This window comes from Canis aureus, chromosome 17 (genome assembly GCF_053574225.1).
Source record: "Canis aureus isolate CA01 chromosome 17, VMU_Caureus_v.1.0, whole genome shotgun sequence".
NCBI classification, from domain to species: Eukaryota; Metazoa; Chordata; class Mammalia; order Carnivora; family Canidae; genus Canis; species Canis aureus.
The window spans coordinates 716,891-734,787 of NC_135627.1; the positions used below are offsets into that span (position 1 = coordinate 716,891).

Sequence of the window (17,897 nt, forward strand, 5' to 3'; positions counted from 1 at the left end):
AGCCAGCGAGCCAGCCGTGGTGACGCCCCCCGCACACCCTCTCCGCCCCCGGAGGCCCCTGGCCCCGCCCCAGCCTCACCCTCCGGCCTCCAGGGCCAGCCCCTCCCGCGCTCCGGGCCGCAGGAGCAGGTGCAGCCCCGCCCCGCCCGCCCCCTGCTCGCCCCCGGGCCCCGCCCCGCCCCGCCCCGCCTCCCGCGCCTGCGGACGGACGGAAGGACGAGCTCCAGTCCCCGGAGGTGGCCCGGTCCTCGGCGTCGCCCCGCGCCCCGCCCCGCGCCCCCGGGCGCCCCCCGCCCTCCTGCCATGGAGCCCGAGGGGCGCGCCCGGGACCGGGTCCCCAGGTGGGCGCGGGGCGGGGCGCGGGGCGCGGGGGAGGCCTCCGGGCCGGGGTGCCCCACGCGCGCTCCTGGCCTCGACCCCGCGGGGACCTGGGCAGCCCGGCCCCGCGGGGCGCAGATGCGCGCGAAACTTTCCGCGGGGCTTACAGGTCACTTTGCCGTAGGATCGATCCTTACGGGTTCGAAAGGCCTGAAGACTTCGATTATGCAGCCTATGAAGAGTTTCTTTCCACCTATCTGGTGATCCTCACCAGACGCGCCATAAAGTGGTCAAAGCTTCTCAAGGGCAGCAGTGGTGTCCAGAGGAGTGGGACAGGTGAGTGGGAGCCTGGTCCCCCACGGGCAGGGGATGCCTGAGCCCTTACCTGGGGGTGCAGGGGAGAGGGCGGGGTGCCCTGAGTCCTTACCTTGGGGCGCAGAGTCACTGGAACTTGCTCTTTGAAGACACAAGAGACCCTTCTCTCCCTCTGAGATGGGGACTTTGGCAGGTATCCACGGGGCCCTTGGCCTTCCTTCCAAGTGGGACCGATGTAGGGGGTAGCTGGCAGGAGAGTGACCGGGGCTCCCCGCTGCTCCACACACACAGGGAAGCACGCCCACCCTGCTCCCCCTCCTTCAGGTTTTGGGGTGATGCCGCCTCCAGGACGCCTTCCCAAGGCCCCATCTGGGATGGCAGGCCCTTCATCTTATATCCCACACCCACCCAATTGGCCTCTGGCCATACAGCAGGTGTGTGGCTGGTTTAGAGTATTCCGGCTGGAATCAGACATCCCTCCCTGCCAGCAGGGGTTGGTCTCTATAATTGCTTCCATATTTGTTAAATGAATGAGGTGTTTGCCTGCCAGGCTCCCCAGGCTGCAGATAAACAGACCAGTGGAACCTGCTGGTAGGTGGGGAGGGCGTTGGTCGCCATGCACTTCCCCTTCCAGGAGTTAAGATATGGGGCGTTCTGAAATAGGACCTGAGTGACAATGAAGGGTGAGGGCAGAGGTCAGCTACAGGGACAGAACTGTGTGACTGGCATCAGGGATGTAGTGAGGGTGCGCTGGACTTGGAACCAGGGCTCCATCACATGACCAGGCGGACAGAGGCCAACCATACATGGGTTTTTAAGCAAGGCAGTGACTAGGTGAATTTTTGCTTTTAAAGGGCCCAGTGAACAGGGCGCAGAGTGGCCCCACACATAGCGCAGTGGGACGAGAGGGTTGGTGGAGGCAGGCCGGTCTTGCAGGGGCGTGCTCACGGGGGAGGGAGGCTCCTGCTGGACACTGGGCCACACCGCCACGGGGTCTGTCCCTTGACAGCCCGTCCTCAACCCGTGGGCCCCTGGGCTGCTACTGATGGGGGCGGGTTCAGTAGTTGCTCTGGTCAGCTGGTGTCGCAGGGCTGCCGGGGTTGGCAGAGTGTCAGGCTGGGCCCGCACGGGGCCCCCAGGGATCGCTCACGTCCATCCCCGGGGAGTCCCTGTGTCAGCACGTCGGCTTCTATCTTCCTTTTCATTTATTCTTAAAAGTTGACTGGTCTTTTGTTCTAAAAAAAATACTTAAAAGTGCATAAAAGTAAACAAAGCTTATATACCTGGTAAGACACGCTTGTCGCGGGACAGGACGTGAGGGACTCTGAGTTCCTCTCCTGGCCCAGACCCTTGCGTCTGGCAGAGGCGATCACGAGACCCACATGAGTGGACACAACAGGGGTCTGCTTCCTCCTCTTCGCTCTTTTATCCGTGGCAGATGTCCACGAGCACCTTCCCCCTCGACTGGGACACCATGTGGGCAGACCCTCCTGGCCCGGGCCAGCCGTCCTACACCTGTTCCATCTACACCAGTGCCCAGGGCAGGAGCTGCTGGCCCATCTCCTGGTGGCTTAGAGGGTCAGCACCATCTAAGTTAGAACTAAGCTGCAGAAATATACCTTCAAAGGCAAATACCAGTAAGTGCAGGGATCTGCTTCGCTGATCAGGACAGGTGGCTCCAGGTTAATTGTCTGGGGTCCACTGTGTTTCCAGAGGTGGGTGGGTTCCCTGAGCCCTGCTGGGAAGGTCAGTCTCTGGGGACAGGTAAGCTGTTTTCATTCTCTTAGGAGGGAACCTTGTGCCTTCAGATAACAAACAACAAAAGTAGCAGAAGCCTTCGTCCTTGGAAACAGTTGCAACAGCTCTGACTCCTTGGCCTGGGGTCCTGGTGGGGTCAGAGTCCTGCTTTCTTTTCTTTTTCTTTCTTTATATTAAAAAAAAAAAGTTAATTTGCAGAGAAATTCACTCTTACCTGTTTACCCTTCTGTGGGTTTAGACAAACACACAGAGCCCATGTCGCTTCCAGCAAGAATGAAAACAGCGCATGGCCTTGAACGCCCCTCCTGCCACCCAGGCGCCGCCGGTCCTCTCCTTGCGTGGGGAGCTGGGGCCCCAGGAGGGCAGACGACCCCCTGCCTTCTGAGGCTGCTCCTTCAGGGCTTTCGGGTCCCACTTGGGCACAAAGTGCAGCGGGCCGGGTGAGGGCGGCCTGAACTCCTAGTGTCCTGGTCCACGTGAACGCACCAGCCAGACACTGCCTCTGCGCCCGCGTCGCCGCTTCCCTCGGGGCTCCTGGCTGGGACTCACTGGGGCTCGGTCCACAGTGCTCTCTTGACCAGCAACTTCCTCACTCCTGTGACATTTTTCTGTTAAATGCCACTGGTGCCTCAGATTTTTTTTCTTTTTATAGCGCATCATGGAACTTCACTCACTGCATGACTTTATTTTTTCTTAAAGTCATTTCTTTTTATTTTCTATATTTTTATAGTCCGTTTCTTTTGTTTGTTTCTTTTTTAAAAATAGTACTTCTAATACGAAAGGAGAACAACAAACCTTTGAATTTTCAAAGGAAAATAAACTCTTTGAGGGTTACATTAAGACTGTTAAAAGCTTAATGTAGCGCCTTGGGTTTCCTGCAATTCATTTGAATGTTAGTCTCACAAATCTTTCCATCGACCTGGGAAATTAGTGAGCATCCTGTGGTTTTTGGCTTCTTTTCCTATATGTTTCTATAGTCATTAAAAAGTTAATGCTTGCTTTTTCACATGTTTATCATCAGTAGAAATATTCCTCTCAAAGTAGTTCTTAACATACACAAATCAGGTGCAGAACCAGACGGTGACACCTGCCGCTGAAGCCCCCAGCACGCGGGCCACATGGACACCCAGTCCCCAAACCCACTGTTGCGTTCACTGCCGGGCCTCCGCCTGGGCTCTGCCTCACACTCATTCTTTGTGTGGCTGCACAGGGCCTTCCCGAGCCCCATCTGACCTGGTCCTGTGTCCCTGTCACCCCCAGGGCTGGACCGTGCACCTGAGCTTCCGCTCATGCCCACAGCTGTCCCTCTGACCCTCACGGCTCAGCTCCCAGCTCCCGGGCCAGCAAGGGCCTCTTCCTGCCTCCTGTCCCTCCGGCTTTCCTGGTGTCCGTGTGTGCCCGGGTGGTCACCAGCTCTGCCTTGGGGTGCAGGGACTGATCCTGGCCTGTGGCGTCCAGCACAGCCCGCGCCGGGATGGGAATGGGGGAGGCCCTGGGGCCACTGGCTGTCACCTCCCTGCCGGTGACAAATGTGGGACGGTGACAGACCCCGTAACCAGCATGTGTCTGGTCTTGCCTGTTTGATGGGGGGAGAAGTGAGCCGAAAGCATGGACACCTGTGCCCTGCATGGTTTCTGCGCCCCGAGACGCCCTCTGGAGCAGCCCCTTCTGTCTGTTTCAGTGAAGCGCTACATCCGGAAAGGTGTCCCCCTGGAGCACCGGGCCCGCGTCTGGATGGGCGTGAGCGGAGCCCAGGCCCAGATGGACCAGAACCCTGGCTATTATCATCGACTCCTCCAGGGAGAGCGAAGTGACAGGCTGGAGGAGGCCATCAGGACAGGTGAGCCACCAGGCCGGTTGGGTAGCGGGCTACTGCCCAGAGTCCTAGCGCAGAAGAGGAAACATGTTCAGGAGCCACCTGCTGCTTTTGAGATTTGATTTTTCTTAAAGGGAAATCAACAGTTAAGCATTCATGAGGGGTGCACAGGGGTTTGACTGCTTCAGCAAACACCAGAGCGCCCAGCAAGCTGGCAGGGACGGCAGGGACGCGTTAGGGATGCGGAGGGTAATCTCCCAGAGGGATTTGTGCTGACGGCAGCACCTTTGGATTTACGAACATGGTGACACGTGTGTCCTGACTGCACAGCCGGGCTGCCCATCTCGGTGTCAGACTCCTGTTGTCTGGGGTGCTGACAGGTCCCCAGATTTTCTCACCAGCTCCTATATGTCCAAAGTGCCCCAAATATTTAACCTAAACTGAATAATTAGATTTTGAGGCAGAGTAAAAAAAAAAAAAAAAGTTAATTTGCAGAGAAATTCACTCTTACCTGTTTACCCTTCTGTGGGTTTAGACAAACACACAGAGCCCATGTCGCTTCCAGCAAGAATGAAAACAGCGCATGGCCTTGAATGCCCCTCCTGCTCCTGCCACCCAGGCGCCGCCGGTCCTCTCCTTGCATGGGGAGCTGGGGTCCCAGGAGGGCAGACGACCCCCCGCCTTCTGAGGCTGCTTCGGAGCTGCATCCCCGATCTCGGGTCTGCGGGATGTGGTTTGGTTATTGCTGAGGAACATCCCAGTGTCCGGCGACCATGAGGCAGAGTATCTGCTTTTCTGATTTTTTGAGAAATACAAACTTAAACACAAAATAATTTTTGTTTTTTTTTAATTTAAAAAAGATTTTATGTATTTATTTGACACAGAGAATATGCACACAAGCTTGGGGAGGGGCAGACGGAGAAGCAGACTCCCTGGGAGTCTGCAGGGAGCCCAACCCAGCAATGTATCCCAGGACCCTGAGCCGAAGGCAGATGTTTCACCCACTGAGCCCTTCAGGCATCCCCACAAAATAATAAAACTGAATGTTACTATTGGTTTAAAAAGTTAATTGAAAGGCTCTGTTGTGGGCAGCCCGGGTGGCTCAGCGGTTTAGCGCCGCCTTCAGCCCAGGGCGTGATCCTGGAGTCACAGGATCGAGTCCCACGTTGGGCTCCCTGCATGGAGCCTGCTTCTCTCTGTCTCTCTGTCTCTCTGTCTCTCATGAATAAATAAATTTAAAAAAAAAGAAAAGAAAAAAAGAAAGGCTCTATTGTGTGCTGACATTTTTGGATAAAATTTTTTTTTATTGTGGTAAAATATACATAACAATTTTCCATTCCATCTTCCCAAACTGAAACTGTGCCCATTAACCGCCAGCGACTTCCCGCCCCTGGCCTGGCCTCCTCCCTTCTGCCCCATGTCAGTGACATCACAGAGAATGTGCCCTCTTGTGGGTTCTGGGGGTCTGGCCAGGCTGTAGCATGTCAGAGTCTCATTCCTTTTTGGGGCTGAGCCCCGTTGGGTTGTGTGGACAGACCCCGACAGCTCCTCTGTTCTGCCATTCTCAGGAACTACAGTCACCTCCTGCTTTTGTGAGTTTGCTGTTTGGAACTGTGTACCCATGTTTCTCTGAGACCCTGTTCCAGCTGTTCTGGGTACGAGCCCAGAATTGGGACCGCTGATCATGGGGTTGCTCTGGGTCTGCTTTGCTGTGGGGTCTGGAGAAATCGCTGCAGGGACAGAGGGGCAAAGCTTCTCTTAGTAAAGGACGTTACATACGAATGAGCACAGCTGGTCACTCCAGAGTCTGAACTAGTAAAAACCACTAATATTCTCCTGGTGGATTCTAGCTTTGGAATGTTTAGAACTCCAGGGGAAAAAAGCCTTTTTGTATACAAACATATAAAGAAAACTAATGTGCTCTGAGGCAGTAAAGCTTACTGTCCAGGTCACGTCTGCTCTTTCATCAGCAGGGGTTCAGCTTGGGTGTGGTAGGCAGGAACAGAAGCACCCCCATCAGCAGGGGTAACAGCACGAGCAGAGGCTGGCCCACAGGCACCTCACCCGATGGCCGTGCGGGGAGCTGGGGGGGGCCGCGGGTCCATCCACCCTGGTAATCACACCTGGCGCAGCAGCAAACACCCCCTAATGTCATCCAAGTGGGGTCAGTGGGTTTAGAAGGAAGATACAAACCCTCTTCTTTCCTTCTGCCCGTCTGCAGGGCTGACGGGTAAGAGCGGGCGTCGCGTCTGCGCGGTGCTGGTGCAGAAGGCAGGCTGGGGCCAAGGCATCTGAGAGAGGCTGGCTGGTGACTTTATTAATCTCCCCGTTGTTAGTCACGTCAGATTTCTGGAAGGGATTCTCACTGTGTCTTCTGTCTTCAGAATTGGGAAGTTTTCCCAGCGTTGTGCACGGAGCTCACCTGTCGTCTAGGGTCCTAGAGCTGAGCGTCCTCCTGGGCTTACGGGGGATCCTGGGGACGGCAGTGCAGTTGGGGTGCAGGACGGAAGACCATGCGGAGAGGTGGGGGCCAGGTGGTGGGAAAAGCCCCTTCAAAGAGCAGGTGCCATCGGGGCTGCTGGGGTTACTGGGCTGCAGCTGTGGGGCAGGGGACCCAGTGAAGGCCTCGGTCGCCTCGGTCGACTGCAGTTGCTGTGGCCTTGCTGCCCAGGCAGGGTGGCCGGGGTCACCAGGTGGACTTTGGGGCCTCCTTCAGGGGTATACACTAGGGATATTGGGTACATCACGGGCCAGTCTGGATAATTCCATGTGAATCTTCCTGCAGATATGAATAGGACCTTCCCCGACAATGTAAAATTCCGGAAGAACGCAGATCCCTGTTTACAAAAGACGCTGTACAACATCCTGTTGGCCTACGGGCGCCACAATGAAGGTGTGGGCTATTGCCAGGTAAGCCCCTGGATATCAGCGCGTGGGAGTCCGGGTCAGGAAGGTGAGCATGCTCAGCACCCCGGCTGTTGCAGGGATGGTCTCCAGCTGCACACCGTGTTCCATTCCACTCCTGAGCTCCTGAGCCTAAGCCCTACATGCAGGGCACTGACTCTGGAGTGTTTCCCAAGTGGAGAAGCAGTAAGACATCAGACCTAGGGAGAGGTGAGGCTAGAGCACACAGGACGTCCCTTACGTGAGCGGGGCTGTATGTACTGCAGGGAGCGGCCAGCACTCCCTGGCGTTGTGCACACGGGGTGCGGCGGGGGTTCCTTCCACGTTATTTCTGGAAGTCGGATCTTCCCTGCAATCGAGGGCAACCACAGGCCTCATCAGCTTGATGATCACATTTCCACCACATTTCCATCATCTTGTATGGATTTGCCACAGGAAGCAGCGCATCACGGGTGGATGAGTCCTTGCTTGATCCTCCCAGGGGGTCTGCGCACCTGTGTGGGGCACGAGCGACTTCCCGAGTGGCCTCTGCTGCTGGAGGTGTGTGAACTGCCCATGTGCACACTCGCCGTGCATCAGCACCCGGAGGGCCTGTGGCCCACAGTGGGAGCGGCTTCCTGCTTCCCACACTCCTGCTTCTAGGGCTTTCCGGGGAGGCAGGGATTCGGCAAGAAGTTTGCATCCATCAGTCACGGGCTCCGGGAACTGGTTGGTCAGGCTGGGGTAGGGGCAGGAGCCACAGCTGCAGAGATGAGAGGGGCAGGACCTTCGGCAAAGATGCGGACCAGAGAGTGAGAGTGCTGTCCCCCCGAGAACGCGCGGGCCCACTGTGTTTTCACGTTGCTCTGGCGCCTATAGGTGATGCCGCATCCTGGATGGGGACTGGCGTGCAGGGGCTGCGAAACTGCCTTCACACGGTCCAATGACCAGTTCCTGCAGTCTTTAAAAATAGCTTTTTAAAAAGCGATTTAATCGCCCAGACGGCCGTAAGCCTTGGCCCACGCCAGAGCTCGCGTGTGGACCCGCGCGCGGCCCGAGAGCGATGCGGGCCGTGTTCCGCACTGTGGCAGGTGGGCCCTCCGCGGCCGACACGTGGCTCCCTGCATGGTGTCCGCGTGTCTGAGCCATCCTGCTGGCCGACAGAAGCCGGTGTCCCCCTATCAGGAGGGGAGGACACGTGTGATTTAGAAAGCACCGAAGGAGGACCGAGAAGGCGGGGGCGTGTGGCGCCTGGAGCCCACGGGCAGTGTCCCCGTCACAGATGTGTCCGCACCGCACGCCGCAGGCCACGTTCTTCGTGATTTCTATGAAACCCGGTCGCGGGTCTGGTTTCCCGAGACAAACCGTGGTAGAAACCCGGTGTCGGGTGTGTCCCGGCACGAGGCTGGGGACGGAGCCGTGGAGCTCCCCGGGCCGCGGGGCAGCGCAGGGACGTGAGGAGCAGGGGGCGCGGGGAGCCCCCCAGGGCCGCAGCCTGGAGGCGGCTGAAAACCCATCTTCTTGCTTCAGGGGATGAACTTCATCGCGGGCTACCTGCTCCTCGCAACCAAGAGTGAGGAAGAGTCCTTCTGGCTGCTGGACGCGCTCCTGGGAAGAATCCTGCCCGGTACGGCCCAGCGGGCAGGGGCGGCGTCTGTCGGGCCGGTCGGGTTGCTCGAGCTTGCGCGGCCTGTTTGGGGCTCGGGGCGCCGCGGGGCTCTGCGCAGCCTTCCTTCGACTGGGAATCGTCCTTGGGGTGATTGTCCACCGCGACGGTTACTGTCGTCAGGGTGAGAATCGGTCCTCTCGCGTCCTACCTGTTTATTAGCAGATATTCACTCCCTTTGGTAATTCCAGGTTAGTCATCAGTTTGTCAGTTAATAAAAACCACCGGTTTTGGGGACGCACAGTGTAGACCAAGACGGCTTTGGGAGCAGACGCGGCCAGAGCCATCCTGGGTGGGGGAAGGCCTGTGCTCTCTCCTGCCGTGATGGTGGGATGCTCGGAGCCTCACGCCTGGCCCCGGGGGTGGACGGTGAGTGCCCCACCAGGCTAGAGCCCCCGTGCGCTCCTGGGGAGCTGGCCCGGCAGCCCCGTGGGCATGTGCAGTGTGGGGTCTGCCCTGCAGCACACACCCCTGTCGGCGTCGAAGAGCGGGGCCCCACAGGCCCAACTATCAAATCCATTTTACAGATGAGGACACCTGAGGCCTCGGACCCCATGGCTGTCAGACCTTGGCACGTGCCTTGGGGAAGCATGAACTAGAGTGGCACCATGACAGGAAGGAAGCATCTAGACAGATGGGGCTTCCTCACACTCCCTTGCCACCATGCATAAGGGCACAAGCACACACACCAGCGGCCCGCCTGGGTGGGCTGCCTTCTAGGAAGGGGCGGTCCCGAGTGCGAGAGCCCTCAGTGTCCCCACTCTACCGTGGGGGCCTGAGCTGCTGGGGAGGGGATGGCAAGGAAGCAGGCAGGACGCTTGCTAGATGCAGCGGTGATGGCCGCATCCAGAGCCTGAATCATGAGGAGTTACTCTTCCTTGTCAGCTCGGTTCTGTCTATAGGATTTGCTGAGAACCTGTCTCGTGCCAGGGTCTCTCTGGGGGTCTGTGCACAGCCGTGCAGGGGACGCGAGGGGCTGCCCTGGCGCCATCCCACACACAGCATGTCACAGAACGAACAGGTGTTGGGAGGCCGTAAGCACTGACTTAGACACCCACAGGGGCTCCAGACGGACCCTAGAACCTTGTTTTTTAGCCCATAAAATGTCATTTCCTATCATCAAAAGGTTCCATTTCACCAAACTGCGAAACAAACAGGTCTTGATTCAAAACCAAAATATCCAAACGACGCCGGGACAAAGGGGCTGGGAGGCACTGCTCGTCGGTCACACAAGCCAGGCGGCACCAGTGCGTGTCCTGCTTTTGCTTCTTTTTGTGTCACAGAGATGCACCCGTTCAGTCCTCAGGTGAGAAGCATGGAGGTGGCGTGGAGTGTAGACCAGAAACTCGGCCAGTGCCGCCCAATCCCTCCCTGGAGGAGCTGCCGCCGTACTGTCTGCACGTGCTGTGTGGGTTTCCTGAGTTCGTGTCCACACGCAGGGACACACAGACCTCACGGTGAGGACCAGCAACACAGAACGTCAGCAGTGAGGAAGAGGAGTGTAGACAAAATATGGTTCTTAGAAAAAGTGACGGAGCCGACAAGCCCTGGCAGGACTGATGGGAAAGCAGGCTGGTATATAGAAATGAAAAGGGTGCTGTGATCGGAAACCTGTACAGATTTTTAAGAAACAAGAGAATATGAATAAAACGAAGAGGCCACATGGAAACCTTGAGAGGAACACCGAGTAACAAAGCTGAATCGAGAGAAATAGACTGAGATGACCTGTGGACAGACGCACTGTCGCAGTGAACTTCGCAGGAACTGATCAGTTCTATGCACTTTATCACTCTTGTGGGAAAAAGAAGAAATAGAAGCTCGTCAGCTTCTGGTATGGGGCTCCCACGTCGTCGCCATCATACAGGCTGACCTCGCAGGTGGATGCGCAGCCACGCTCGAGCGCCGGCAGCAGCGGGGATCTTGCCGGGCGAAGGTAGCACTCTTCCCTCAGGGAGAGTTCTTGTGCGATGCGAGGAAGGCCTAGTTGTGAGATGCCTGAGGGCAGAGTGAAGCCATGCAGGCTGGAAAGAACCCTGGGGATGCATCCTGGTGCCGTGATTGTGGGGATGGCTGCTGTCAGGTCAGGGATGGGTCATGCGGCAACAACCCAGGAATCAGTCTCTGGATCCGTAGATCCTGGGAGCTGGTCTGGAAGATAGGTCATCTCCAGCCACCTCTGTGACAACTGTCCGCAAGGAAGGCAACAAAGGTAGACTCTTATTTCTATGCCAGATGAATTCAAGGTGAAAAAGCAAAACCTTTGACACGGAGAAAGTAAGATGTAGAAAGGTTTCACGACTACAGAGTACGGGGGAAGTTCTTGAATGAAATGCACTAAGTAGGGATCCCTGGGTGGCGCAGCGGTTTGGCGCCTGCCTTTGGCCCAGGGCGCGATCCTGGAGACCCGGGATCGAATCCCACATCGGGCTCCCGGTGCATGGAGCCTGCTTCTCCCTCTGCCTGTGTCTCTGCCTCTCTCTCTCTCACTGTGTGCCTATCATAAATAAAAAAAAAAAAAAAAAAAAAAATGCACTAAGTAGAAAAGGTGTGGCTGATAATTTTAATTATGTTAAAATGAAAAACCGAGTTTGACACAAGACATCGTGCGCAAACTCAAAAGAGAAGCTGCAGTTTTGGGGAACGTGTCTGTGACCACGTGGTTAACACATAAAGGAGCCCTAAAGCTCTAAGCAGCAGCTCCACAGAGAGTCCCTCAGTGTGCAAAGTAGGAGGGCTGCGTGGCCGGCAGAGTCAGAAAGACGTGGCCAAGATCTCCGGCAAGCAAGGAGGAGCGGGCTCCCGCCCGTGAAGGACTGCCCAGCCTCGGTGTGCCACCCGCGGCCACTGCTCTGGGCCAGCAACTCCCCAGTTTCAGTGCAGTGGACGTGGGTTAGAAGGATCGTCGGCACACAGTGTCCGGACGCGCTCCACTTGGCTGCACACACAGACCTGGCAGCTTGTGCCAACCTCCCATGACACCAGGCGGCCTCTTGTGGGTCGTCACCACTGAACCCGAGGCATCCAGTGGAAGGAGGAGGGGTCAGGGAAAGGAGGAGGGGCTGACCTCAGGAACGCATGGGAGCACTGTCTGTCGTCTGTCTGTCGTGGGATAGCACAGCGAGTAATGAGCCAATCAATGCCAATGAGTAAATGTATTGGCATCCTGAAGAGCTGGTGTGACCTGTTCCCCTCCAGACACAGGGAAACAGGTTGTTAGCCACTCAGCTGAAGCTAGAAAGTGGTCCAGGCCAAGGTGGAGGCTCAGGGGTCTTGGGGGGCAGAGGGGACGGCGTGAGCAGCTCATGAGCACGAGCTGCCCACGTGTCTCCCGAGGCCCCTGGATGCACGTGCCCTGGAGGGTTGCCCGTGCCTGTGGGCCGTGCCTTTGCTTTCTCGTGGGGCCGCAGAGCATCAGTTTTGGAATTAGACTACACAGGGGTGAATCCCAGCACCCCACTCACTCACAGGCAGGGGACACGCGGCCCGTTCTCAGTCTGCCCCCCAGCCCGGCCCGGCCCTCCCGTGTTTGCAAAAGCGTGCGGTCCCCAGGGGAGCCTGACTTGGGGCCCAGGTCGGGGCTACATTCCCCATTCTCTGCTCAGCCTGGCGCTGGCCCTGACGTGTGCTCTTCTGCTCAGGTGGGCCAGGGACACGGGGTCTGTCTGCCTTGGCTTCAGGGCAGGATGCAGGGAGGAGAGAGGCTGGCCTGGGCCTGCTGTAGTCTGCGTGTGAGTTCAGCGGGTCTATTTTTGGAAGCCACTGTAAGCCTCTCTGGGGCCAGGAATAAGGCCACTCTCCTGGGAGTTCAGCAAACCCTCTTACCTGTCCAGGGCTTAACCCTGGCTTCCCTGGAGACGTCACTCGGAGAACTGAGTTGCATACAGGACACTCCGAGGAACAGAGACTACTCTTGTCTCCCCAGGGGCGCCAGGCTGTCTCTCAGTTTGAGAGGAGGAGACAGATGCAGAATGAGGACAAGAGCAGGACAATCTGGATTGGCTACTCCCAAATCATTTCCAGGGTCCTCTGGCATTCAGTGTGGCTTCCCATGTGCCGCCTCTGAAAGTCAGTAACGTGACCGTGGCATCGTGTCAGCATTCATGAGGATCCTGTTTTCACTGGGTCGGTTAGCCTCTTGTCCCTTTGCCCTGGAGACTGCCAGAGTGTGTGTGAGCGGCAGACCAGACTGTCGGGCCTGGTGTCAGATTTTCCTGTGTTATTACGTGCAGACACTAAACATTAAAATGTATTACAGTGTGTTGCATTAATGTCATAAAAAGTTCTTTGTCAAGACAGATGTGTATCCGGGGGGCATGCCATCGGGAGCACTGTGTGTATGAGCTGCCAGCTGGCACCCAGGCCCTGAATGGCAGACGTCGTCTTAGTGGGGTGTGCTGTGCTCGTGCAGCCAGGGACCCCATGCCACTGACTGGACAGCACCTGGTTCTCCTTGGGGACAAATGGGAAGACTTTAGACCTCGTACTGCCTAAATCCCATTGTCAGGGTGGGTATGTTTGGCTCCTTGTAGAATTCTGAGGGACATAATGTCCTGGGCCCTCAGGTGTGGAGGCCACACGCAGGCCTGACTCCGAGAGCCTGTGCATCTCCAGGGCTCCATGTGGGGACGTGTGGTGCTTAGAGCCCCATGCTCCATGGGGCCGCCTGGGCCCACCACTTCCCTGGCTCCCAGGAGGGGCACTCAGCACTGTCCCAAAGGCTCAGAGGGTGCCGTGCCTGCCCCTCTCTCTGCTGGGTGGCCCTCAGAGACAGCATCGTGTGTTGGCTCTGGGGACCGCGTGCGAGTGGCCTTCTGTGCGTCCTGCTTCTCTCGTTCACTCGAGGCTCACCATGTGGTAGCAGGTGTCAGGATCTCCTCCTGAAGCCAAGTGGAGTTCCAGGGTGTGTATCATGCACGTTTTTATCTGTGAACCGGAGGCGGACCCGGGCTTGCATCCACTTTTCGGTGGCCGTGGGTACTGCTGCTGTGAACATGGTGTGCAAATGCCCCAGGGTCTCATTGCCCTCCGCAGCGGCACACTTTGGGAGCCACTCCCAGGGCTCCTGGTGTCTTGCTTAGGAGGCTCCCTGGAACCTTCTCTCCTGGAAAGGGCCCTCCTGGCCAGAACGGGGCCAGGGATGCAGTGCCTGCTCTCTGCTCTCATCCATGTGGTAGATTACTATGGCCCCGCCATGCTGGGCCTGAAGACAGACCAGGAGGTCCTGGGGGAGCTGGTGAAGACCAAGCTGCCGGCGGTGGCGGCCCTGATGGACGGGCACGGTGTCCTGTGGACCCTGGTGGTATCCCGCTGGTTCATCTGCCTGTTTGTGGACATCCTGCCTGTGGAGGTGAGTGTGGTGGGTGCCTCTCCGGGGCCGGGGCCGCTGGGGCCGCCACCCTGTGATGCATCGAGTGTTTCTCTGCAGACGGTGTTCCGAATCTGGGACTGTTTGTTCAATGAAGGATCCAAGATTATCTTCCGGGTGGCCCTGACCCTAATTAAACAGCACCAGGGCTTTATTTTGGAAGCCACCAGTGTGGTGGACATCTGTGAGAGGTTCAAGGAGATCACCAGAGGGAGTCTTGTGACCGACTGCCACACTTTCATGCAGGTGAGCATCTGGGTGGGCTCTGTAGCACCGCCCCATAGCCCAGCCCAGAGCTAGCTTCTGCCTCTCCCTGGTCTACCCTGGGCCTCTGTCTTGATGGGCCCAACCTCCCTCCAAGCAGGCCTTCCAGACCCACTTCCTCCCGGAGCCTGACTGCTGCACCTGCTGCTGGGCCGCAAGCCCCATGGTGTGCTCCAGGGTGGCAGGGACCCCTGGTCCCTGGGGTCAGACCCACCTGACCCACCGTCCTGTTGGGAGCCCTTGCCCTGCTGCCAGCATCTCCTTGGACCCGGGGCAGGGAGGGGAGGTCTCCTGTGTCTGTTGTCCCACCCGGTAGGGCAGCTTCCTGCAGCTGGGTCCTGGATCCGGGGCAGGCTGTGTAGATGACTCAATCAGCTGAGTGAATGAAGCAGGAGTTGACAGTCCTTCTGAGGAGGCCGTGGAGGCTGAGAAAGGCATATTTTAGGTTTTCTCCTTTCCACCTGAAAGAGTCATCAATGCAGGGGAGGTGGCGGAAGGTGCCAGGAAGGCCAGGAGCCAGGTGGTTCTCCCTGCCTCCCAGGACGTAGGAAGCCCATAGCTCTGCGTGGAGACACTGGCCACTGTCAGGCAGCTCAAGGGCGGCCTTCTGTTGGCGGGACTGCCCTAGGATCCAGGACGCTGGCCAGTACTCGACTAGAGCTTTCTCCCACCAGGGGGAGTGGGGCAGCCCTTAGGGAGCAGCCTGGACAGAGTGAGAGCAGCCGTGGCCTGGGCCCTGGGGCCAGAGAGGAGGGGTCCTGCCTATGGTAGCCTTGAGGACAAAGGACCACTGGCTGTCGGGGACCCTAGCCAGCAGGGGATACAAGCGTTTTCTGAATGGTGGATGATGGGCAGGGTCATCTCAGCCGGTACACACCTGTGCCCTGCAGCTGAGCCATTTGGACACTGGTCAGGTGGACCTGGAGCCCATCACGCATGGCAGAAGGGCTCTTCTGTGCCTGGGGGCCCTTCAGTGCCAGTGTGAGGAGAGATGCAGGCAGCAGGGGAGATGCTGGCAGCAGTCTGGAGATGAGCCTGCCATTTAGGTCCAGGAGCCGGCACACCAGACCGGACAGGACAGGACAGGACCATAGCCGGCCCTCAGCAGTGTCCCTGCTGCAAGCGCCTCCTGGCCTGAAGTCCCGCACAGAGGGTGATCAGGGGTTTTCTGTTTTAATGAGATGGGATTCCCCTTGTAACACATACAACAGCTCAGGGGTCTCCAGTACATTCCAACGTTGTGTGGCCACCACCCACTCCCCGCCCCCTGCCCGGGCTGTCTGCCGCTTAGCCTCCACCTGTGACCAGCCAGCAGAGGACTTGCACACAGCGGGTGCTCCTTAAGTGCTGGTATCCGTAGAGCGCCACAGGCAGCCAGGTGGCTGGTATCCTTGCCAGCTTGCCCACAGGGGAACCGCTGTGCTTGGTCACACAGGGCGGGCACGCCCCTTCGAGGGAGGGGAGTCGAACATGCATTTGTGTTAAAGCATGTCAGCACGGCACTTGGGTACTTGCAGCTCATAAATCAGAGCTCTCTGCAATCCCGCATGAGAACATCTAGAATGTTCTGGAGAATAGAAGCAGGGACCTCGCACAAGCTCAGTGCAGCAATCCCGGAAGAATGCAGCTCCACACCCGACGAGGATTTGCCTGCCGCCCTCCTCCTTCAGGAACGTGGCGAGTCAGGACAGAAACACTCCACCCTGACCTTAGTCGCTATGTAATATGTACCTATGGAAGAATTTCTGGAATTTATCTTTTATTTTTTTGAATTTCTCTAAAAAAAACTTTTTAATGCTAGCCTTACTTTTGGTTAGTTTGTAACCGTGAATTCCTCAGCAGTCACTGTGGAGATTATTAAATTATTAAGCATAAAAGATGTGATGGCAGGACCTTCCTTCCACTCCCCAAGGGCTCCGGCTGTGGCTTCAGAGCTGCCACAAGCCCTCAGGGTCAAAGGGTCAGAACAAATGCCCCACCCTGGGGAACAGTCTGGCAGGGCAGGGTAGGGCAGGGCGCAGCACAGCCTGAGGGGGTTGGTGAGAGCTCGCAGAAGCTTGCAGCTGCAGGCCCTTACCTGGTGCCCGTGGGGATGCAGCAGAGCTGATAACATGTTGGTTTTTTAAACTTTTTCTGTTCCAGAAAATCTTCTCAGAGCCTGGAAGCTTGTCCATGGCCACCATCACCAGGCTTCGTGAGAGCTGCAGGGCCAAGCTGCTGGCACAAGGCTGACCGGAGGACCCCTTGTCCACCGCCTGCCCTCGGCGAGGCTTCATTTCTAGGGCTGACCAGTTCTGACTGCTTCCTTTTCTAGCGCTGTGAATACTTGGTGTTCTTACACTTGTGAATTTCTTAAAGGAATGATGTAGCTGTGGACGCAGTAATGGGCTACAGAATCATAAATTTCTAAAAATGTATTTTTACTTGAGATGTTCAGTTATAAAATGAGATGTATTTATAATAAAGTATGTCAACACCTATGAGTTTGTGATCATCAGCTTGTCTGCAGACTGAAACTTAAAACTGCAAACTCTCATTAGTGTTATTAATGCCAATCAGGTATTCTTCTATTTTTTCCTGTGGCACAGAGTTTACCTTTACATGAGGTTTGTGCACACAGCACAGGACTTCTGGAGACAGGTAATTTTTAAAATGTTATTTGAAATGATCCTATTATACGAATAAAGCAGACAGAAGGGGATAAGCTTTAGGGAATGGCAAGTGGCTGCCTTGGGCCAGCGAGTGCTAACTGTACCTCCCGTCCCCCTGGGTCCCTGGAGGAACACCAGGCAAGACTCCTCCTCCCTGACCCCAACCTCACCTCTGGCTGCAAAGAAAGCCTTGCATGGAAGATGTGTGACCTGTCAGCTCCCCTTCCCACCCATCTGCCCTGGGGGTACCTCTCAGCACCCCTGCAACTGTGGCTTCACCCCTAAAGGGAAGCACACTTGAGGCACTGGGTGACGGTGGCTGAACAGATGGCAAGGGCCTGCTTGTCCTCGGTCCAAGCCCAGCCGTGGCAGAGGTGCTGCACTACCCCTGTGTTACAGAGGATGCCGCACTAGGACCAAATGGGCATATGTAGACGCTCTTGTGGGAAGTGGCCACTCGGGTAGGCCACCAAGGTCTGGGAATCCCTGGGGCTGCCCATCATGGGGCAGTCCAGTGTGAGGCTGGCTGGCATGGTTGCCCAGCAAGGCCTGACACAACACTAACCTTGTAGCCCTGGGCTCCACTCCCAGGGAAGCCATGCTGGGGTAGGCCCTGGGTACAGGGATGCAGGCGATGCTTGGGGCTCCAGTCCCAGGGCTGCCTGGCAGGAAGGCCAGCTTCAGCCTCACTCAGCAAGGTCCATAAATCCTAGGAAGGCACAGGTCTTTGCTTAAAAAGGAGATTAAAATAAATCTTAGGCTTCAGCTCCCGTTCTGAAAGCTCTAAGCACAGTTGGCGGGGCCTCCTGCAGCCACATCCTGGAGATTAAGGCGGCCCCTCTTCAAAGTGGTGGGGCCACA

The 17,897-nt window shown here is 57.0% G+C and overlaps 1 protein-coding gene across 1 annotated transcript; it reads left to right on the plus strand.

Moving 5' to 3' along the window:
• Window positions 1–209: 209 nt before the first annotated feature.
• Window positions 210–16,865, plus strand: GRTP1 (growth hormone regulated TBC protein 1). Its single transcript, XM_077854876.1, has 8 exons — window positions 210–341; window positions 503–654; window positions 4,073–4,231; window positions 6,993–7,117; window positions 8,621–8,717; window positions 13,931–14,103; window positions 14,182–14,367; window positions 16,528–16,865. Exons 1-8 carry the CDS (start codon window positions 304–306, stop codon window positions 16,615–16,617), a joined length of 1,020 nt encoding a protein of 339 aa, XP_077711002.1. The 5' UTR covers window positions 210–303; the 3' UTR covers window positions 16,618–16,865.
• Window positions 16,866–17,897: the final 1,032 nt, after the last annotated feature.